The following is a 24670-nucleotide window of genomic DNA, read 5'->3' as shown; positions in this document are numbered from 1 at the left end:
GAAGTGCTCAGATACAGATACATACTTTAATATATTTAAATACATAAAGACTAAATGTAAAATTTCAGAAGAAAATTGAAAATGAACAAAAGAACCTAATGGAAGTTCTAGAATTGAAAAATAAAACAACAGAAAATATTTAGAATTTGATGGATTAAATCTGGATAGATAAGAAAACAGAGTGAATCCTAAAAAACAAGATAGAAAATACAGAAAAGAGAGATAAGAGAAATAGATAATACATTAAAGGTCTAACATAGGTATAATTGATATTTTAGAAGGCAAAAACATGAGTGAAATAGGGAAAGATGGCTGAGAAATTTTTTTAAAATGCAGAGGATATCAAACAACAGATGCAGTAAGACCTGTAATTTGAGAAGGATAAATACCTACAGTGAAAATAATACCATAGCATTTTATTAGGAAAATCTAAAAACCAAAAGATATACTCTTAAAAGCACCAATAAAAAAGTCCAGTCACTTCAAAGAATCAACAGCAAAAATGATGGCTTATTTCTCATTGAAAACAGTTGAAATCAGAAGACAGTGGAATGTGCTAAATCAGAGTAACTATTGTAGAATGCTGTACTCAGTTAAAAATAGATAAAAGTAAAATAAAGGCAGTAACTAAGAACAGTTGGACATGGAGTTGTCAAGGGAGAAGTAAAGTATAAAATATGAGTGCAAATTGGGAATAGTGGCTTAAAATTAAAAATTTAACTTGAATTTACTATTACTATGTCATCAGAGTTCACTTAAAATGCTGCTTTTAGATATCAACAACCGTTTAAGGGCTTGGATTCAATTATAGTGGTCATTTCTACTTTTTGAATGCCTACCTGCCAAGTCTGTATTAGGTGATTGCAATATAGTGAGAAGCAAACACAGACAGTTTCTTCTTTCAGGAGCTCATATTTTAGTGGCTGAAGTAATGATGGTGGCCTGGGGACAGAAATTAAACAGAGAACCACACAATAAACTATAAAGTTGTACTATGGAAGGGACATGAGTCCATGGTTCTGTGAGATGATATAATGGATGAATTGACCTTTGCTAAGTCTAAAAGAAGTTAGCTACATCAGGAGAGGCAGCATCAGCATGTGTAAAGACTGGCAGGAAACAGAATACATTGGAAGACTGGAAAGAAGGCTTGTGTAGCTGTAGCACAGAGAACTACATTTAGGTAATATACAGCGGTCTCTCTGTAAAAATATGGAATGGGAAGAAACTGGACAGGTAAGTATCGACTGCAGTGTTGATTTGGGGGCTTATATAAAGGATTTTGTGCTTTATCCTTAGAACAATAGGGTCATTGAAATATATTATACAGGTGGGTAATATTTCAGATGTGCACTTGAAAATTTCACTGCAGTATAGAGAATGGATTGAAGATAGGTAGTGGATATGGACAGATTATGTTGCTCTTATTGCAGTACTCTTAGATAATGAGTGATTATAGCTTGGGTTTGCATGATGGAACCAGAGATCATGGTTAGATTGCCTAGGTATGTAGGAGATAAGTATGGCAGGGTTAGGTGATAGATTGGGTTTTAGAGGGAAGTAGAATAAGATATCAGAGTATTATAAATGACTGTAAGACTTTCTTTTTACATATTAAAAAGTATAGTTTGAAAATGTTTAAAAGTGAAAGAATTGCTTGAATAAATAATCATTTATACAGTAGCATTTTATGAGACTAGTAAGAGTGAAGTTTATGAAGACTTTAATGGCATGGGAGAATACCTATGGGGATACATATAAAGAATAATATGAACTTGTTTATACTTGGATTCTTAACTATATAAAGTTACAATAGTGAAGCATGCTGATGATCAGAAATGACTGTTTCTGACATACAGACATCTCAAGAACATGCTGTTAATGGTCCACAACTCCTGAGGAAAAAACGTACAACATCAGCTGAAAAAAATACTTGTCAGCTTTATATTCAGACTGATCATCTGTTCTTTAAATATTATGGAACACGAGAAGCTGTGATTGCCCAGGTATTTACAATTCTGCTACTATTTTAAGAGTTCTTATGTTGTTTCATAATACCTATATTTTCCTTTGAAGTTGATACATGCATGTCTCTTTTTGGAAAGGAAGAATATGTTTTCAACTGTGATACAAAAAAATGCATAAAATAAATACCCAGATAACTGAAAGACTAGTTAGGATATTTTAGTGTCATTCAGAACAGATTTAAGAAAATGATTTCACGAAGGAAGTAATACTGAAATTTAGCTTTGAAAGGGCACATTTTCACTTGTGGTCTTAAAGAAGGGAAAGACAGAGGAATCCTCCTGACAGGAGGCATTTAATCTCTTTTCTGGATTCCCATTGTACTTTGCGCTTTCTAAGTTTCATTGTTATTTCATGCGTGTCTTCTTAATCCTTCTTAAACCACAAAACTTTTGGAGATGCCCTGTAAAATGTCCTTTATATAGAAGATTCCCAATGAGAGTTTGATGAATGCATTTGACTAAAAATTTGAGACAGAGGGTGGAGGTACCACTAGTATAAATGGTGAGCTTATTTTGGTGGTAGGAATGAGCCTAATTTTAGACGTATTTAAAAGCCAAGCGGTCATTCCTTAGGATGTTAAAAATGTAGACCTGGAGCTTGGGATAACGTTAGCTTTGAACTTTCTGTATGGAATTAAAGGGTACAAGTGAGAGTTAAAATAAGGTGAGAAAATGAAATCAGAAGAGAAGAAACTGGAGGACAGTATCTATAGATAGTGAACAGGATGAGGAAGAGAAGCTCTGGGGTAAACATAATAAAGTAAGGAGATTATATAAGATTAGCCAGGGAAGAAACACATTTCAAAACAAAATGAACAGCTAATAGTGTCATAATGCAGAGATATCAAAGAGAATGACTATAATGTGTTAATTTACTAGATGGGAAGAATCCTTTCACAATGGATACATTTATCAAATCTATGTATACTTTAAATATTTTCATAATTTTGTAAATTATACCTCAGTAATGCTGAAAAAAAATGGTTACAAAAGGTAGTTGATTTTTAGTTACGAGAAGATTATTGATGAGCTTTAAGCAAGCTCTTGATAGAGTTGTGACGGTGAAAACACTGCAGTCAGGAATGGTTTGTAGAAGCAGTGAGGTTTCAAGAAAATGTGAAAAATTGAAAAAATTATGGTAACTTAAAAACAATGTGGAATATTTGGTGATGAAATGAGTATTTGCAGATGAATACATGAGCAAGTTGGTAGAAAGAGGAAAATGTTCCAGTAGAAGAGCAATGTAAATAAGATATAAGAGAAAGAAAAACTGATGTCTTAAACATCGAATAAGGATTGGGTTCAGGAATAAAGAAGTTTCCTTTTAAGGAAGAGTTTACCCTTTGAGGAAGATAGAAATGGAGGAAGAGAAAAATTTGAAGGTAAAGAGAGAGGAAAGTCAAGATGAACTCTCAGTAAAGTATGAAGTATAATCATTTGTGAAGAAATGTTTGAACAACCACTGTTGGAAATGAAGTAGAATCAGTGAGAATTGCATATAGGATTGCTAGGCCAAGTAAGGTTAGACAGCATGAATTTAATATGGACCTAGTCAGCAATGTTATGATTATTTAATCAATGTTTGGCAACCTGGACTACTTTTGAAATTGTTATTGTTAATGTTTCTACTTGACTGTCATGTTTATATAATTTCTTTGAAAATATTTTTAGAAGTATATATACATGTATTCACATAAATGGTAGCAAGAGTGCTTTTTATAAATGAAGGCAGAAAAGTTGTATACATACAGAGCGGTTTAGAAACCAGAGAGTTTAGCTGGGAGTCAGCACCTCCCTTCCCACCCATCCTCCCCAGTCCCTTTCCCTTTGGTAACTGTTAGTCCATTCTTGGGTTCTGTGTTTCTGCTGCTGTTTTGTTCCTTCAGTTTTTTCTTTCTTCTTATACTCCACAGATGAGTGAAATCATTTGGTACTTGTCTTTCTCCGCCTGGCTTATTTCACTGAGCATAATACCCTCTAGCTCCATCCATGTTGTTGCAAATGGCAGTATTTGTTTTTTTCTTATGGCTGAATAATACTGCATTGTGTATATGTACCACATCTTCTTTATCCATTCATCTACTCATAGACACTTAAGTTGCTTCCATATCTTGGCTATTATAAATAGTGCTGTGATAAATATAGGGGTGCATATGTCCTTTTGAATTTGTGATGCTGTTTTCTTTGGGTAAATTCCTAGGAATGGAATTTCAGGGTCAAATGGTATTTCTATTTTTAGTTTTTTGTGGAACCTCTATACTGCTTTCCACAATGTTTGAACTAATTTACATTCTCAAAACAGTGTAGGAGGGTTCCCGTTTCTCCACATCCTGGCCAGCATTCGTTGTTGTTTGTCTTTTGGATGTTTGCCATCCTAACTGGTGTGAAGTAATATCTCATTGTGGTTTTAATTTGCATTTCTCTGATGATTAGCGATGTGGAACATCTTTGCACGTGCATGTTGGCCATCTGAATTTCTTCTTTGGAGAAGTGTCTGTTCAGATCCTGTGCCCATTTTTTAATTGGGTTATTTGCTTTTTGTTTGTTGAGGTGCGTGAGTTCTTTATATATTTTGGATGTCACCCCCTTATTGGATATGTCATTTATGAATATATTCTGTAGGATGCCTTTTTGTTCTACTGATGGTGTTCTTTGCTGTACAGAAGCTTTTTAGTTTGATATAATCCCACTTATTCATTTTTGCTTTTGTTTCTCTTGCCTGTGGAGAGATGTTTAGGAAAAAGTTGTTCATGTTTATATCAAGAGAGTTTTGCCTATGTTTTCTTCTAAGAGTTTTATGATTTCATGACTTACATTCAGGTCTTTGATCCATTTCAAGTTTTCTTTTGTGTATGGGGTTGGACAATAATCCAGTTTCAGTCTCTTACATGTAGGTGTCCAGTTTTGCCAACACTGGTTGTTGAAGAGGCTGTCATTTCCCCATTGTATATCCATGGCTCCTTTATCATATATAATTGTCCATGTATGTATGGATTTATATCTGGGCACTTTATTCTGTTCCATTGGTTTATGGGTCTGTTCTTGTGCTAGTACCAAATTGTCTTGATTACTGTGGCTTTGTAGTAGAGCTTGAAGTTGAGAAGCGTAATCCCCCTGCTTTATTCTTCCTTCTCAGGATTGCTTTGGCTATTTGGTGTCTTCTGTAGTTCCATATGAATTTTAGAACTATTTGTTCCAGTTTGTTGAAGAATGCTGTTGGTAATTTGATAGGGATTGCATTGAATCTGTAGACTGCTTTAGGCAGGATGGCCATTTTGACAATATTAATTCTTCCTATCCATAAGCATGGGATGAATTTCTATTTATTAGTGTCCTCTTTAATTTCGCTTAAGAGTGTCTTGTAGTTTCCAGGGTATAGGTCTTTCACTTCCTTGATTAGGTTTATTCCTAGGTATTTTATTCTTTTTGATGCAGTTGTAAATGGAATTGTTTTCCTGATTTCTCCTTCTGCTAGTTTGTCATTAGTGTACAGGAATTCAACAGATTTCTGTGTATTAATTTTATATCCTGCAACTTTGCTGAATTCAGATATTAGTTCTATTAGTTTTGGAGTAGATTCTTTAGGGTTTTTTATCTACAATATCATGTCATCTGCAAATAGTGACAGTTTTAACTTCTTCCTTACCAATCTGGATGCCTTTTGTTTCTTTGTGCTGTCTGATTGCTGTGGCTAGGACCTCCAGTACTATGTTGAATAAAAGTGGGGAGAGTGGGCATCCTTGTCTTGTTCCTGATCTTAGAGGAAAAGCTTTCAGCTTTTCACTGTTAAGTATGATGTTGGTTGTGGGTTGGTCATCTGTGGCTTTTATTATGTTGAGTTACTTTTCCTCTATACCCATTTTGTTGAGAGTTTTTATCATGAATGGGTGTTGAATTTTGTCAAATGCTTTTTCAGCATCTATGGAGATGATCATGTGGTTTTTGTCCATCTTTTTATTGGTGTAGTGGCTGATGTTGATGGATTTTTGAATGTTATACCATCCTTTCATCCCTGGCATGAATTCAACTTGATCATGATGGATGGTCCTCTTGATGTATATCTGAATTCAGTTTGCTAATATATTGTTGAGTATTTTTGCATCTATGTTCATCAGGGATATTGGTCTGTAATTTTCTTTTTTTTTTTTTTTTTTGGTGTCTTTGCCTGGTTTTGTTATTAAAGTGATGCTGGCTTCATAGAAGGAGTTTGGATGTATTCCCTTCTTTTCTATTTTTTGGAAAACTTTACCTCCTCTCCCCCTTTAGAATAAATCTCTGAAAATTTGTAGGGACTGTCTTTGTTTTATTCAGCAATACATCTCAGCACTGAAAACAGTGTCTAGTATGTAGTAAATGGTGAACAGAATTTGCAGAATGTGTACTAATGCAGCAAGAGAAAGACTGAAGACAGAGAATGACTGCGTGTCCTGATATTATCAGGGAAGTTCTTACTGAAGATGTTTGAGCTAAGTCTGAATAAATAAGCATACTTTAGGCATAAGGAAACCACATGTGAACAGGCATGGAGGTGTGACATTGCAGGATGGATTGAGGAGACAAAGTTTTTTATGACTGAAGTAAGAGTACGTGTGTATTTTGGCCAGAGGAGAGTCTGGAAAAGGCAGAGAACTTCCCCTCCCAGCTAATCTTTCATCCAGGATTGATGAAGACATTTTAAAATTTGATTGTGGTAGAACATGAATAATTCTTGGTTTGGGAAATGAGAATTCAGTCTTTTTCATGTTTCTGCATTGCCTGTAAAATGTTTTGTTTTTTTTTAAATCTGTAGATATCCAGTCATGTTAAAGCGATTGATACAATTTACCAGACCACTGACTTCTCCGGAATCCGTAACATCAGTTTCATGGTGAAACGCATAAGAGTAAGAAATTTCAATAGTTGTAAACATTGAAAAAGAGAAACAATAAGGGCCATGTTTACAAAAAGAAAAATGGTTTCTTTTTATTTGGTCTTTTAGTTTAAATTGTATCTGCTAATGCCCTTTATCCTTAAGTCTTGGCTTTTACACACACACACAATAACACAATAGCTGGGTTATAATTTAAGAATGAAATCTATTGGGCTTTAATCTGGACTGCAAAAGTGGGTATGACAGTAGTTTTCTATCTGTGTGGTTAACATACTGGTTAGAAAACCTTAAACTCTAAAAAACTACAGATACAGTACTTGACATATTTTTCCCCTGGTACTATTCCATAGTTTTTTCAGATTTGCCTTGTGCAGTATTTTTCAGTGTGTTTTCCATATGGTGCTCAGGGGAGGGAAGGATAGTTCCAGTGATTACATAAAGTTGGAAGTTGGAAAAACATTTAATATTATACCCTCTTGAAAATTCACAGTGCACACTAACATGTTTCACATTTTGAGAAGTCCTTCAGGAAGGAAACTTGGATTTTTCCTAACTGATCTGACCATGGAACCTTTTCTGTATTAACATAAACTGAGATGCCAAAAACTGCTGAACACATTTTCAGAAATGCTCATCCAAATAAGCAAATATTAAATTACAAATAAAATTGGGCCAATTATTTCAAAAATTTTCCAAATATGAACTATTTCAGTGTAGATCACTTTTACGAATCTGAATTCACGAACTAGGCAACAACCCAAATATTTAAAAAATAAAATCATTTTGTGAAAGTATTTGCCACAGGGTTTTTATATTTGTGCTCCTATTTTTCTTTAAATATGGTTGACTAGATTATAATTTTAGTGCATACATGTAATTATTTAATAACAGAGCTGAAGGTACCCTTTCAGAAGTGTGATTAAGTTATTAAATTGGATTGTTTTTAAGTGGAATATGGTTTGTAGATAAACAGTGTAGAAACTGTTTATAATTGACTTATGTATTTTGAGAGTACAATATAAACCCTTAAATAGCAAGCAAAAGTTATTAAGTGGTTGACCAATATCACTGTTTAGTAGACAGAGCAATAAAATGCAAAGTAGTGAGTAGAGAATACCTGGACAAATTTTAGTGAAGCATAATTTTTTTGAGTAAAATGATTTGCATTAAGAAATGCATATATATGAATAGATAATGTGGCAGCTGGTTGTTTCCAGGCCTTTAACTGAGATTAAAACTTTAGTTAAATCTGACCTATTGAAGATTGTGACCCATTCATTTGAAGTATTATATCAGCAAGTATTTAAATATTAATAATCTCATTATTAATATAGTTAACTAAAATTCAGATGCGGTTTTTATCGGTAGCTAGTATTACAGAAATATCAGGGAATTACATGTCTGTGTTTAGTGGGAAAAAGCCATCTACAGCATGTCTCTATGCATGGGCTGTTCATAATATATAGTGTGTTTGTCTTTGGATTTTTTTTGTGTTGGATGACCACACCTGTGTGTTTTTTATTAACTGTTAATGGATAAACAAAATGTTCTGAAATACATTCTTAGGCAGTTGCCCTCAGTAGTGTTTGTTTACGGAAGGGTGTGGATCCTAAAAAGACTGTAGTTTTCGGTCACTTGATTAACTGTTAACATCCTCCCCTTACTACCAAAATTTTTAGTAGACTGAGGTTGGCCTTCTAAAAAATGTTTACTTTCATACATATCTCTTTTTATTTTCTATTCTTGTATGTAATTCTCTGACTTCCTCAGGGAAAGTCAAATTGTTCCAAAAGGACAGTCAGGAGTCTCTGAAAGAAGGCAGGGGCTAATAAACAAAAACTTTTGTTTAGTAGAAGTTTGGTATCAGAACTGATTATTCTTTAGATTGTTAAGGAAAAACATGTAGCAGAAGTACTGTAGCTAAGTAGCAGAGGAAACATTCTGGAGGAACTTAGCTTGAAACAGAGAAAAAAATTGTTAGTAAAAAATATTTTAAATGTTACTCATCTTCAGGGGAAAAAATTGAACGTGCAGTTTTTTTGGGTTGACTCATACAACTCTGAAGGACAGGCAAGGAGAACCGTCTCTCCTGAATTGACAGTCTTGGGTTCAATAGCTATTTTATGTTCTAGTAATTAGCTAAAATATAGGGTTGTATATCCCTGTATTTGTCACCATTTGTAAGAGATTAATACTAACAGATACTTGCTCAGATGATTAAATTTGAGAAACTATACTTCCTTTAAAAAGTTTTGAAAGCAGATCTTGCTTTTCCATTCCAAGTGTTCAGTGTTCAGGAACCTGGTGAATACTTGTTCAGAAATTTAACATATTCAATTTTAAGTTCCCTACTCTGCCTTTTTTTCCTGCTTTCTTTCTTTCTTTTCTGGCTTCCTTAATCAGCTAATCATAGAAACCTTAATTCAGGCCTCATTTGCTTTGGGGATCATGAGGAGGTGAGCAAAGACTTAACACTAAGGCTCTGGTAACGTTAATTGAATATTTAAATCATTGTTTTGAATTTTAGATCAACACGACTGCTGATGAGAAGGACCCTACAAATCCCTTCCGTTTCCCAAATATTGGTGTTGAAAAATTTCTGGAATTGAATTCTGAACAGAATCATGATGACTACTGTTTGGCCTATGTCTTCACAGACAGAGATTTTGATGATGGTGTTCTTGGTCTGGCTTGGGTTGGAGCACCTTCAGGTAGTCATCTAAATATGTCTTGACTTAATACTTGAAGTGAAAAATTTTCAGGGCAAATTGAATTTTACAGAATATAAGAGAAAGTGATATTGTGTAATTAACATGACTTGAGCTTGGCAGGACTCGTAAGCATAATGTAAATAGGAAAATAGGTGAAACAGCCTTTTATTTTTAAATGAATACTAACAGGAGATATCCTAACATTTGGTACATTCAGTAGCTGAAATAAATAATTGGGGAAAAAGTGGTACTTACTTCTGAAGCCAAACACAAAATATTAATTTTTGTCACAAAAGTTAATGTTTTTCTTGTTATTCTTACTTAAAAAAGGATCTTAGAGTGAAAGGGGAAAACTGTATTCTTACTTCTGTTCTGCAGTAAAATGAAGAGCAGAGAAACCCTGGTCAGGAGCAACACATAGAAAAGAAAGCCTGCCTTTAAAATTATTTTATTTTTAGCTTTTAGTTTGACAAGAGGGAAGTGTTGCCTGACAAGATATATAGACATGAGGCCCGAGTACCCACAGCTCCACTGACTTCACCACCTGGGCCCATGCCCTGCTGAGACCTCTGCTTTAGCCATGAAAGCAACTGCTTTTGAGAAAGCTGGGTTAGGATAATCCTCTTTCCATTGCATTGGGAGTGGGGGTCTGTGATTTACAGTATAATAAGTTCAGTAGCCTAGTTTAGAGAAATACAGATTGATTAATTGAAAGTTGAGTAGAAAGAATCCCAGATTTCTTTGATGATAACTTTTGCCATATAAAGTTTGATCAGTAGTCTGTCATCTTCTGAGCTACACACAGCAATTTCTCCTTCTTCTGTTTCTTCATTTCTGTTTTTAAAAGAATCAGTTTCTGCTTTATCCCAGGGTAAGACAGTTTTTTCTATTAATTTATTCTTTGATTTGTTGTACATATTTTAATATCTCAAATAGTACTGTATTTTTACAGTTTTCTTCAGTTTTTTTTTTCTACCTGTTAAACTACCTCATGATGTCATTCAGGTACAAGTTTATGTCATGGGCTGTATATATCATAGTGCAGTATTTTTGGATATCTGTCCCTTGTGATAAGCAGTGCTGGTTTTGTGTTACTTGCATTGTCAGCAGATTGTAGAGCGCCCTCTTTCCTGTGGTGTCTCAAATGTTTTTAACTTCTACATTCTAAAATTTCTTTTCCCCTCTTTCATTAAGTTTGATGATTTAATTGCAACGTTTATGTGTTCCTCTCCTTATTCATTAGTAAGTACTGTAAAAACTCAGGAATTCATTTATTTTTCTTCATAAGTTACCATTAATATGGTGGTGTTCAAAGTGAGCTCCACTAACTACCAGCATCAGCATCAACTGGGAACTTACTAGAAATTTAAGTTCATATGCCTCCTTAGGTCTGCTAAATCAGAAGTTCTAGGTGTGGAGCCAGACAGTCTGTTTGGACAAGCCCTCCAGGTGAATCTGATGCACATCCTGATTTTTGTCTCTAAAGAAGCTTGCTCACGAAATGTCTCCTGAGCAAGTGATCGGATGATCTTAGACTAAAACCTTCGGGCTATTTTACATTTTCAGCTCCAGGCTGTTGTTCTTTAAGAAGGTAATGCTCCTGAAGGAACTTGGCTAAATTTTCCTAAATCTTCAGAAATAAGCAAAAACAAAAACCAAAGGGGACTGTAATTTTTAGAACACTTAGAATTACAGAAAAATTAAGCAAGATAGTATAGAGTTCCTGTTCTCCTCCCACCCCATCTCCTAAATTATTAACAGCTTACATTAGTATGGTAAATTTGTTACAATGAAACCAATATTTATGCATTGTTGTTAACTGAAGTCCAAAGTTCTGTAATTTTTAGTAAGGCCCTTTTTCTGTTCCAGGATCTCATCTAGGACATTACATTTAGTTGTCAATCTCTTTAGTCTTGGCTGTAACAGTTTCTAGAACTCTTCTTGTTTGTGATGACTGACAGTTTTGAGAAGTACTGGTCAGGTTATATCGTAGGATGTCCCTGTGTTGCAGTTTGATATTTTCCTCATGATTAGGAGTTACGGGTTTGGGAGACAGTTAGTTTTCATATCTAGTTGTTTTCGATATTTGGACTACCATTTGTGATGCCACTCATTTTACTGAAGCAGCAGTAGGCGGAGTTGTGGACTGAAAATGGTGGGACACAGTACTTGTATTTTTGTCGTTAGGTTCTTCTGATGCCCTCTGCCTTTACTCTGTGCTAACCCAACTCCAGCTCTTAGAAATCTTCTAAGGACAGAAAAATGGGGTCTAGAGTGGGAAGGAAAGGGGATCTTGTTCCTTTGACCTAGCTTTTTCTAGTATAGGATGCCTGTTTTGACATAAAATTGACTGCTTTCTTCTTCTTCTTTTCTTTTTGCCCTCAGACTACCTAAACTGAGTTATGTATTTGGCTTACTTTCTTCTTACAAAGAACTGTTTGTATTTGGTCTTGTTGATTATTTCAATACCCTTGTGAAGTGTAGGTTAATTACCTCCATTCTACACATGAGGAAGCTTGGATTCAGAGCTTTGTGACCAACCCAGTGTCACAGAACCTAGAATTTGGACCTTTAGACACCAGGTTCAATATGTTTGGTAGTTATTTTACTAGGTGTTATATATTGTAACATCCTCTTTGACATTTCTAATAAGAAGTTAAAATGTTCCCTGCATCTTAGTAGAGGTTTTATATTGTTGGAATCCATTTCCTTCTATCTTGAGAGAAGAGTTATAAAAGAGTACTGCTTTATAATATTTAGACATCATTTTGGGTATAATTGTCATGGCATAATGAGAACAACACTGTGTTGGAAGCTAGAAGATTCGGTTCTTGCCTGTCTCTATTTATTCAGATAAATTGTTTTGCTTAAACTTGTTTAGTTTACATCATAGTTTCTTCTGTCTTTGCCCTTCCTTTGAGACTTCATGTTTCTGCCTGTAGATCTTAGTAATGTTTGCTGTTATCTTGGTTTTTTGAATAGAGGTTCATAGTTGATCTTTTCAGTTTGTGATCTGTTACTGTTCCTTTAATCTTTCATTTTTATTTGGCCTAATTAATTTAGATTCTGTTGTATTTGGCTTAATTTCTATAATTCTGCAGACATTTCACTATTCAAATATACTGTGATGGAAAGAGGATTTTTTGTGATGTTATGTTGATTTTCACAGAGTAACTAACTACTCAAATTATTAGCTGTAGTCCTCTTTACTGATTCAATTAAGCCAGGAAAAGCAGTGAGAGTTGAAGCATTTGAATAGCAGGTTTCTTGTCTTTACGTCTTTTTTACACTTGTTTTTATTTGCTCTTATTTAACGTCATACTGTAGTTGGGTGCTGCCCTGGATTTCTTTAATGAGGAAAATAGCACCTGTTCCCCAACTCCATAGTAAGTAGAAATAGGCAGTGAATGGGCTGACATGGAGGTTCCCATGTAAAATAATACAGGGCCCAGAAGGGTAGCAAAAAAAAGGGATCTGGTCTGTAAAACAAAGTTGATCTTGAATATGAATCTGGAAAGATTATTCTAAACTTCTCTTTATATAAGTATGGTTGTATGTATAGTAAGCAGGTAGCCTCTTATCATTTAATTCAGAGACTGAAACTTCGGTTCCTTAACAAAGTCAGTTCTTTATATTGAATGATCCTTTTGTTTTACTTTGTTTGCTGTACCTTTGTAACATACCTTTTGAGAGAGGCCATTTTTCTGTTTATTAGGGTGCGTTCTGCTTAATGTTATCCTACTTACTGTTAACCTAATTAAGCTAGTCTTAGTTTGGCCAGGTCACTGAGCAAGGCTAGCTCTGGAATTTATCTCCATGGTTAATCCTAACAAATCATTATTCCAGTGACCATTTATAAAGAACATTTTTTGAGACATTTCATTTGGTAGGAAGAGTCTAATCACTTTTTCTTAGTTTATAAATTTTGGTTTGATTTAATATATTAGTATTTGAAGGCATACTCTGCTTAACACAGTGTTCTTAAGCTAACCTGTAGCCTCTCGGATTCTTAACCTGTTTAAAAGTCTAATTATAAGGCCAGGAAAATTGCATCATTAGAATATTGCAACAGCACCCTTAATACTGGCTTTTGGGGCAGGTCTGAATTGTTCCTTGCAGGGTGTTTGACATCTCTGGTCATTATCTGTGAGTACTGCTCCCCAGACATGGAAGACAGAGAAATCCCCCCAACATTTTCTGGGAACATTTTTGGGAGTGGTAGTACTGTCTGGTTCAGAACTACTACTCAGATTAATACTCTGTAGTCAAGTATGCTACTTCAGTTTTATGTGTTTGAGACTGCTCACATCAAAACTATTTATGAATTCTGTGAAGGTATTATATTACCCTTTTAGTTTTTAAACTTTCTTTGTGGGGTAGGAGTTGTGTCTCTTAAAGTTTAGGACTGATATTCTGTGACTTTAGCTCTCAGACTATCCTATAGATAGAAAAATGTCATATTTATTTGTTGATCATTGAGTCATGCATCCATCAGTGATTGCTTTTGACCCAAAAAAGTTTTATTATTCACTGTTATTCACAATTTGTGTTTCAATGATGACTATATGTAGTAAAATCTTAAGGTTACAGTATGAAGTGAATACTAAACTTGAGTTATAGTTTAGCTATAGGTATACAAGATAATCCATCACTAATTGAGTTTCTGGCATATTGAAACTATTGTAGTATTTAAAAAAAATTAAACCGTAACTTCTAAATTAGATAGACACTTTATTTCTTCCTGTATAGTTGAGTTATTCTAACATATACTATTAGTCTGTAATAAATATTAAAATTTCCTACAAGCAGTAGTCATTAAAACCAAAAACAGTTGTTTATGACTTTGAATATGGTATGCATCACAAAGACTGTATTTCAAAAGAGTACTCAAATTTATGTATGATCTTTCCTTAAATAAACAGACCTTAAAAATATAGAGAAGTGTATTATCAGTTTTTAATATATGCTATTTACTTTCTTTTCTTCCAACTGAGAAAGACTTAACAATGTGGAGGCATCTATGCTTAAGTCAAGTTTGACAGTACTGCATTGGACCAATTTGCATATGATAAATCTTCGCTAAGGCAGGATATTAATTTACTATTTGTTTAAAGCTATAATATGTAGACTATAATTATTATGTACAGAGTGCTTATTCATATCTTTTCTGTTTCTTAGAAATAGTGATAGACTCCTCAGGGCTCATCTCCAAAAGTAAAAGTAGCTTAAGAAAATATAAATCATTTGCTGTTTTCATTCTATTCAGTTTTCTGTGTAGAGAGGTAGTAAGTTTTGAATATCATAAAGGTTCTCAATCCTTTGCTAGTTAAAATCTGCATATGGCTGTCTTTCAGTTTAATTTTCTGTGAAGCATATTATCATCTCAGCTTCCTAAAGCATATCACAACAGTAACTCAAATTTATGTTCTGTTGCCGTCTACTTTCTAATACTAACAGGAACAAGGCAGCAATTGTAGTGTCATGCCATTCTTGCACATCTATTTTGAATTGGCTTCTATTACATGCTTCATCAGGAATTATAAAAGATTTTAAAAATGATTTAGTAACTTGTTTCTAATTCATTTGATTATACTTCAGTCAAAAATAGGGAAACCTTTTAAGTGTGAATGTAAACTAAACACTTTTCACTTAAAGTCTTTAATGGAGTTATAAAAAGGACTATGGTCTTCTCTGTACAGTGTACACAAGTGTGGATTGGCCAACCAGTTTCTGATTTTCCCATTGTTCTTTTACTAATTTCTTAACATTAAATGCATTTAGATTTGAAAGGACTTTAATTTTGGTAATAAGCTGTAAAGTTCCTGTTAATGAACAGGGGAACTACAAAATGACTTAATATATATGTGTAAATTTGAAAGTATTCTAAAGACACATTGAAAAGTCAATTTTTAAAGTTTCTGAACTTACTTTAAAAAAAAATTTCAAACCTGTCAAAAAGTTATGAACTTCTGATAGGTTAATCAGTCAACATTTTGCTACACTTGTTCTCTGTCCCTTCTCACATTTCTCCTTTCTTCCCTCCTTTTTTTTTACCCACTAGGCATAGTCATTTTCTTTTTTTCCAACTTCATTGAGGTAGAATTGATATACTAATTTGTTTAACATATTAAACTGTACAGCATGATGATTTGATATTTTTATGCATGTGAAAGTATTCCCCTCATCGAATTAACATTTCCATAACCTCACATATTTAATTTTTTTTTTTCTGAGCATGTTTAAGTTCTACTTTCAGCAAATTTCACTTACACAATACAGTGTTATCAACTGTAGCAGTCATGTTACTCATTAGGTCCTCAGACCTTACGCATCTTATGCAAATTTGTACCCTTTTACTAACGTCTCCCTGTTTTCCACATTTCCCCCAACCCCTGGCAACCACTAACTCATCTTTTTTTTTCATTATTATTTTGGTATCATTAATCTACAATTACATAAGGAACATTATGTTTAGTAGACTCCCCCCATCACCAAGTCCCCCCCACATACCCCATTACAGTCACTGTCCATCAGCGTAGTAAGATGTGTAGAATCACTACTTGTCTTCTCTGTGTTGTACAACCCTCCACGTGCACCCCCCCTTACATTATGTCTGCTAATAGTAATGCCCCCTTTTTTTTCCCCCATTATCCCTCCCTTCCCACCCATCCTTCCCAGTCCCTTTCCCTTTGGTAACTGTTAGTCCATTCTTGGGTTCTGTGAGTCTGCTGCTGTTTTGTTCCTTCAGTTTTGGCTGTTCTTATACTCCACAGATTAGTGAAATCATTTGGTACTTGTCTTTCTCCACCTGGCTTATTTCACTGAGCATAATACCCTCTAGCTCCATCCATGTTGTTGCAAATGGTAGGATTTCTTTTCTTCTTATGGCTGAGTAATATTCCATTTATATGTACCACATCTTCGTTATCCATTCATATACTGATGGACACTTAGGTTGCTTCCATTTCTTGGCTATTGTAAATAGAGCTGCGATAAACACAGGGGTGCATATGTCTTTTTCAAACTTGGCTGCTGCATTCTTAGGGTAAATTCCTAGGAATGGAATTTCTGGGTCAAATGGTATTTCTATTTTGATTTTTTTGAGGAGCCTCCATACTGCTTTCCACAGTAGTTGTACTAATTTACATTCCCACCAGCAGTGTAGGAGGGTTCCCCTTTCTCCACAACCTCGCCAGCATTTGTTGTTGTTAGTCTTTTGGATGGTGGCGATCCTAACTGGTGTGAGGTGATACCTCATTGTGGTTTTAATTTGCATTTCTCTGATGATTAGCAATGTGGAGCATCTTTTCATGTGCCTGTTGGCTATCTGAATTTCTTCTTTGGAGAAGTGTCTGTTCAGATCCTGTGCCCATTTTTTAATTGGATTATTTGCTTTTTGTTTGTTGAGGTGCATAAGCTCTTTATATATATTGGATGTCAACCCTTTATCAGATCTCTCATTTATGAATATATTCTCCCATACTGTAGGATGCCTTTTTGCTCAATTGATGGTGTCCTTTGCTATACAGAAGCTTTTCAACCTGATATAGTTCCACTTGTTCATTTTTGCTTTTGTTTCTCTTGCCCAGGGAGATATGTTCATAAAGAAGTTGCTCATGTTTATGTCCAAGAGATTTTTGTCTATGTTTTTTTCTAAGAGTTTTATGGTTTCATGACTTACATTCAGGTCTTTGATCCATTTCGAGTTTACTTTTGTGTATGGGGTTAGACAATGATCCAGTTTCAGTCTCTTCCATGTAGCTGTCCAGTTTTGCCAACACCAGCTGTTGAAGAAGATGTCATTTCCCCATTGTATATCCATGGCTCCTTTATTGTATGTTAATTGATAATATATGTTTGGGTTAATATCTGGAGTCTCTGTTCTGTTGCACTGGTCTGTGGGTCTGTTCTTGTGCCAGTACCAAATTGTCTTGATTACTGTGGCTTTGTAGTAGAGTTTGAAGTTGGGAAGTGAGATCACCTCTGCTTTATTCTTCCTTCTCAGGATTGCTTTGGCTATTTGGGGTCTTTCGTGGTTCCATATGAATTTTAAAACCATTTGTTCCAGTTCGCTGAAGAATACTGTTGGTAATTTGATAGGGATTGCATTGAATCTGTAGATTGCTTTGGGCAGGATGGCCATTATGACCATATTAATTCTTCCTAGCCAAGATCATGGGGTGAGTTTCCATTTATTAGTGTCCTCTTTAATTTCTCTTAAGAGTGTCTTGTAGTTTCCAGGGTATAGGTCTTTCACTGCCTTGGTTAAGTTTATTCCTAGGTATTTTATTCTTTTTGATGCAATTGTGAATGGAATTGTTTTCTTGATTTCTCTTTCTGCTAGTTCATCTTTAGTGTATAAGAATGCAACAGATTTCTGTGTATTAATTTTGTATCCTGCAATTTTGCTGAATTCAGATATTAGTTTTAGTAGTTTTGAAGTGAAGTCTTTAGGGTTTTTTATGTACAATATCATGTCATCTGCAAATAGTGACAGTTTGACTTCTTCTTTACCAATCTGGATGCCTTGTCTTTTTTTGTTTTGTCTGATTACCATGACTAAGACCTCCAGTACTATGTTGAATAACAGTGGGGAGAGTGGGCATCCTTTTCTTGTTCCCAATCTTAGAGAAAAAGCTTTCAGCTTCTCGCTGTTAAGTATGATGTTGGTGGTGGGTTTATCATATATGGCCTTTATTATGTTGAGGTACTTGCCCTCTATACCCATTTTGTTGAGAGTTTTTATCCTGAATGGATGTTGAATTTTGTCAAATGCTTTTTCAGCCTCTGTGGTGATGATCATGTGGTTTTTGTCATTTTTGTTGATGTGGTGGATGATGTTGGTGGATTTTCGAATGTTGTACCATCCTTGCATCCCTGAGATGAATCCCACTTGGTCATGGTATATGATCCTCTTGATGTATTTTTGAATTTGGTTTGCTAATATTTTGTTGAGTATTTTTGCATCTACATTCATCACGGATATTGGTCTGTAATTTTCTCTTTTGGTGGGGTCTTTGCCTGGTTTTGGTATTAGGGTGATGCTGGCTTTATAGAATGAGTTTGGGAGTATTCCCTCCTCTTCTATTTTTTGGAAAACTTTAAGGAGAATGGGTATTATGTCTTCTCTGTATGTCTGATAAAATTCTGAAGTAAATCCATCTGCCCGGGGGTTTTGTTCTTGGGTAGTTTTTTGATTACTGCTTCAATTTCGTTGCTGGTAATTCGAGTGTTTAGATTTTCTGTTTCTTCCTTGGTCAGTCTTGGAAGGTTGTATTTTTCTAGGAAGTTGTCCATTTCTTCTAGGTTTTCCAGCTTGTTAGCATATAGATTCTAATAGTATTCTCTAATGAGTCTTTGTATTTCTCTGGGGTCCATCGTGATTTTTCCTTTTTCGTTTCTGATTCTTTTGATGTGTGTAGATTCTCTTTTTCTCAATAAGTCTGGCTAGGTGTTTATCTATTTTGTTTATTTTCTCAAAGAACCAGTTCTTGGTTTTCATTGATTTTTTCTATTGTTTTATTCTTCTCAATTTTGTTTATTTCTTCTCTGATCTTTATTATGTCCTTCCTTCTGCTGAGTTTGGGCCTCATTTGTTCGTCTTTTGCCAGTTTGAATAATTGTGACTTTAGACTATTCATTTGGGATTGTTCTTCCTTCTTCAAATAGGCCTGGATTGCTGTGTACTTCCTCTTAGAGCTGCCTTTGCTGCATCCCACTGAAGTTGGGGTTTTGTGACTCTTCTTTTTTAAAAACATATTGTATGTTGCCTCCAAGGGTAGTGAATCATGTACTCCTACCCATCACTGCTATTATTTGTAGAAGTGACTTTCCCAGAATCTCTAGGATATTTCTTTCAACTTTCATTTAACTTAAATATTTAAGTTTTCTTTTTAAAGGATGAAAAAGTACAGGCTTTGACTTAGTGTAAATGTTGATATATTCAAATGTAACAGAAACCTAAAATATTTGTTTTATTAAATTAATGGGAGCAAAAAAATTGGGACATTTTGATTATGAAGAGGAATAATTTATAATGGATTTGTATTCAATCCTTGGAGTTTTTTATCTGTGCCATTAAAATTTTAATTTGAAATGACTTTTCAATCTTGTACCAAAGAAATTTTTGAATATATGATATATGTGGGTACCAGTTATATTTTAGACTCAAAAGATAAAATGTTTTAATATAGCATATATTAGAAAGTTTTTCTGGGGAGAGAGAAATAGACAACTAATTTAACCATCTTTTGTTCCAAATTAGGAAGCTCTGGTGGAATATGTGAAAAAAGCAAGCTCTATTCAGATGGCAAGAAGAAGTCCTTAAACACTGGAATTATTACTGTTCAGAACTATGGGTCTCACGTACCCCCCAAAGTCTCTCACATTACTTTTGCTCATGAAGTTGGACATAACTTTGGATCTCCTGTAAGTATTGTTATGGCTCTAACTCTTATATTGAGTGGTTTTGTTTATACTGAAAACAAGTAACATACGAATATTAAGGAAGATGGAATATTTTTGAGTAAAATAACAAAAGCATAACAATGCCAAAAATTCCAAAAGGCAAAGGATTGTCGTCTATTTCATTCGTTTCTATGTGCTGAACCTAGAACAGTGTCTAGTACATGATTAATTGAATTAATTTGTTTAATGAAAATCGCTTCTCATTGTTTTAAGTGCATTTTGAGTGTTAATAAATTGTGTAGTGCATTTTTTTTTTTTTTGCTTGGTTTCTGTTAAAGCATTATTGGGGTTTACTAGGTCTGTTTTTTTCTACTGTGGAAATGGGGAAAAAACTTTTAACATACACCAAAAGAGAGAAAAATAGTATAACAAACTCTCATGGTCTCATCATCATCAGAAACAGGGGTCAGCAACTTTTTCTGAAAAGGGCCTCTAGGCTATGGGGGCAATATTTGGTCTCTGTTGACTATTTTTCTTTGTTTTTACAATCATTTAAACATGTAAAAGCCATTCTTAGCTTAGGCCATATAAAAACAGTCTGGGCTACAGTTTGCTGACCCCTGATTGAGATTGAATAATTACTAAGATTTGCCACATCTCATTTCTGTATTTGTTTCTTTTCCTTTTAAGGTATTAGAAGCAAATTCATTTACTCTTATATATTTCAATATGCATCTCTAAAAAAAATAGACATTTCTTACAAAATTAACAATCTCTGACAAAATTAACAGTTTTTGGTATCATTTAATACCCAGACCATTATATTGATTTTCAGGTGACCTAAAGATTAATACACAAAGAATTAGAGAATACTGAAAGATATTCTGCTTTTGTGATTTTGGTAGGGCTTACTAAAACAAGTGGAAAATTTCTTTTGAAAACTATGTGTAAGCTTATTTTACTTGTACCTCATCAGTTGTAAAAATGGAGTTTTAGAAAATGAGTTTAGAAAAAAATTACATACTTGTAGCTTAAAATACTCAAATGCACTTCTCTAATTTCCTTCAGTTTGTAAAAGATAGTGCCATCTTAGTAAGTTGCAAGTCTTCCCTCTTATAAGTTCTAATCAGAAATTGATGGTTATCAATACTCTTGGATAAGGTATTCAAAATGTGTTTAATCTCTCTACCTCTTGACTGATAGATTATGATTAAAGAGTAACTTGAAATTTTGGAGATGAGCAGATTGTTGTTAATGGGTGATTTGCATTTTTAAGGGCAGTAAAATGTCCTCTTCTCTCCCTGTACCCTTGATTTCATCCTTCACTAGGGGAATTGTAGTACTGGCAGAGATATTGTGGGTTTGATTCCAGATCACAGCAATGAAGTGACTATCAAATGAAGGGAGTCAAATGAATTTTTCGGTTTCCCCATACATATGGAAGTTATGTTTTCACTGTAGTCTGTTGGGTATGCAATAGCATTATGTCTAAAAAACATATCCATACCATAATTTCAAAATACTTTATTGCTAAGAAATGCTACCCATCATCAGAGCTTTTAGCAAGCTCTAATTTTTTTGCTGGTGGAGAGTCTTGCTTCTGTGTTGATGGCTGCTGACTGATCAGGGTGGTGATATTCCCATCAATTGACTCTTCTTTTGTGAATGATTTCTCTGTAGCATGTGGTGTTTAGCATTCAACCCACAGTAAAACTTATGTCAACATTGGAGTCCATCTCAAATCCTGCTGCTGCTTTATCAACTAAGTTTATGTAATATTCTAAATCCTTTGTTGTAATTTCAACAGTCTTCACAGGAGTAGATTCCATCTCAAGAAACTACTTTCTTTACTCATCCATAAGAAGCAACTCCTCACCTGTTCCAAGTTTTATCATGAGATTGTAGTGGTTTGATCACATCTTCAGGCTCTACTTCTAATTGTAGTTCTCTTGCTGTTTCCATCACATCTACAATTACTTCCTCCACTTCTTGAGCTCCTCAAAGTCATCCATGAAAGATGGAATCAGCTTCTTCCAAACTCCTGTTATTGTTGATATTTTGACCTCTTTCCATGAATCATACATGTTCTTAATGGCATCTGGAATGGTGAATCCTTTCTGGAAGGTTTTCAGTTTACTTTGCCCAGATCCATTAGAAGAATCACCATGTATGGCAGCCATATCCTTATGAAAGATATTTCTTAAACAGTAAGACTTGAAAGTCAAAATTACACCTTGATCCATGGGCTATAGAATAGATATTGTGTTATCAGGAATGAAAACAGCATTAATCTGGTCCATCTCTGTCAGAGCTATTGGGTGACCAGGCACATTGTCAGTGAACAGTAATGTTTTTAAAGGAGTTTTTTTTTTTTTTCAGGGCATCTCAACAGAGGGCTTACAACATTTAGTAAAACATGTTAACAGATGTACTGTCCTGTAGGCTTTGTTGTTCCATTTATAGAGCACAGGCAGAGTAGATGTATAATTGAGTATTGGTTTTAACTTATTGAGTATTGGTTGTAACTTAAATGAGTATTGGTTTTAACTTAAAGTCACCAGCTGCATTAGTTCTTTGAAGTTTTGAGGCCAGACATTGACTTCTCCTCTCTAGTTAAGAAAGTCCTAGGTGGCATTGTCTGCCAATATAAGGCTGTTTTGTCTACAATGAAAATCTGTTGTTTGGTTTATCCATCTTCGTTAATGATCTTAGCTAGATCTTCTGGATAGTTTGCTACAGCTTCTACATCAGCTCTTGCTGCTTCACATGGCACTTCTATGTTACGGAGGCAGCTTCCTTCATTAAACCTCTTCCAGCTTCAGACTTCTTCTGCAGCCTTCTCAACCTCTCTCAGCCTTTGTAGAATTAAAGAAAGTTAGGATCTTCAACAGGTGCTGGCTTAAATGAGTGTTGTGGCTGGTTTGATCTTCTATCCAGAATACTATAACTTTATCCGTATCATCAAAAACGCTCTTTCACTTTCTTACCATTGATGTGTTCACTGGAGTAGCACTTTTAATTGCCTTCAAACATTTTACTTTGCAAACAAGAGGCCTAGTTTTTTTTTGGCTTATCTTGGCTTCTGACATGCCTTCCTTGCTAAGCTTAATCATTTCTAGCTTTTGATTTAAAAGAAGAGACATGTGATTCTTCCTTTCACTTGAATACTTAGAGGACGTCATAGGGATATTAATTGGCCTAATTTCAGTATTGTGTCAGGGAATGAGAAGCCCAAGGAGAGGGAGAGAGATGGGGGAATGGCTGGTCAATGAAACAGTCAGAACACAAGCATTTATGGATTAGGTTCATCTTCTTAAATGGGTGCAGTTTGTAGCACCCCAGTACAATTGCTATAGTAACATCAAAGATCACTGATCACAGATCACCATAAGAAATATAATAATAATGAAAATGTTTGAAATATTGTGAGGATTACCAAAATATAATACAGACAAAAGTGAGCAAATGCTGCTGGAAAAATGATTCTGATAGACTTGCTTAGTGCTTAATGCATGGTTGCCACGATCTTCAATTTGTAAAAAACACAGTACCACAAAGTACCCATAAAGCGAAATGCAATAAAGCCAAGCATATCTGTACTCTACCAACTGCTCTTCTGTTCTGTAGCCTTTCAAATGTGTGTGCATATAAATTACTGAGAACATTAAAATACAGATTCTGTTTCAGTGGGTCTTTGGTGGGTCTGAGTTTCTGCATATTTCTAAGGCTCTCCTAGATGCTGCTGCTGCTCGTCTGTGGACAACACTTGGGGTAGAAAATGAATCTGTTCTCTTTACACTTCCTGTCTAATCTATTCCCTATGCAGCTGCCAGAAATGTTTTTAGAACATTAATTTTATATTACTTATTGTTTAATGGGTAAATTGGTTCATATTCTTTACCTATTTTGTTATCTTTTCCTCTCATACCAGACTACTTTTAATGACTCTGCTATGCTCAGTCATATCCCATTCCTTCATGCATGTTGTTCATACTACTACTGCTACTACACACATACATACACACAGGGCATGCTTAGTAAGTATTTATTATGTAATTAATAGTAGGATCAGCCAGAACCATAAACTCCTGAGCTTGTCCCCCTAGACATCTTTATCTGAAATCTGTCTTTATCTGGCCTCCTATACAACATCTACTGTGTCCATGTTACTTTCTCACTGAGTGGTTTATACTGTCTTAAATTTATTTATCCTGTCTCAAATATTTATTGCATGCCTGTTGTTAGCCACTTTATAATTTTTGCTGTGGAAAATTGTAATCATAAATGAGACAAGTTTCTGTATCACAGTTTGAAAATTGTAATAGGTGCCCACTCTTACCAGATTGATCTTCATCTTAAGTATAGTTCTTATTGTTATGATCATGTCAGTTTTGTGTACAACCTTAGTTCCAGCACCTGTTGATAATGTTGATATAGTTTCCTTTTTTAGCAATTAAGGTTTTCCATAATTTGGATACAAGTATATTTCCAACGTTATCTCCTGGCTTCTGTCAAATAATTTATAGACTTTCAAAACTTTTCTTCTGCCCGGAAGCCAGTTCCTTCCCATATTTGCCTACTGAAATCTTGGTCCATGCTGTTGAATAACGTGAAGTAATATGGTCCTTTGTCAGTTTGCAGTATCTGTGAAGACC

General features: G+C 34.7%; 1 protein-coding gene across 3 annotated transcripts in view; it reads left to right on the top strand.

Moving 5' to 3' along the window:
- ADAM10 (ADAM metallopeptidase domain 10) overlaps window positions 1-24670 on the top strand; it is a 145270-nt gene that overhangs the window by 99057 nt on the left and 21543 nt on the right. For all 3 annotated transcript variants that reach the window (XM_017654155.3, XM_037020967.2, XM_073211907.1), the window contains 4 exons: window positions 1860-2006; window positions 6817-6909; window positions 9425-9608; window positions 19873-20036. In XM_017654155.3, the coding sequence (XP_017509644.3) occupies window positions 1860-2006; window positions 6817-6909; window positions 9425-9608; window positions 19873-20036 (588 nt within the window). The remainder of the gene's footprint in view (window positions 1-1859; window positions 2007-6816; window positions 6910-9424; window positions 9609-19872; window positions 20037-24670) is intronic.

The sequence above is a fragment of the Manis javanica genome, chromosome 8, assembly GCF_040802235.1.
Source record: "Manis javanica isolate MJ-LG chromosome 8, MJ_LKY, whole genome shotgun sequence".
Taxonomy (NCBI): domain Eukaryota; kingdom Metazoa; phylum Chordata; class Mammalia; order Pholidota; family Manidae; genus Manis; species Manis javanica.
This window is presented reverse-complemented; position numbering and strand designations above follow the sequence as displayed.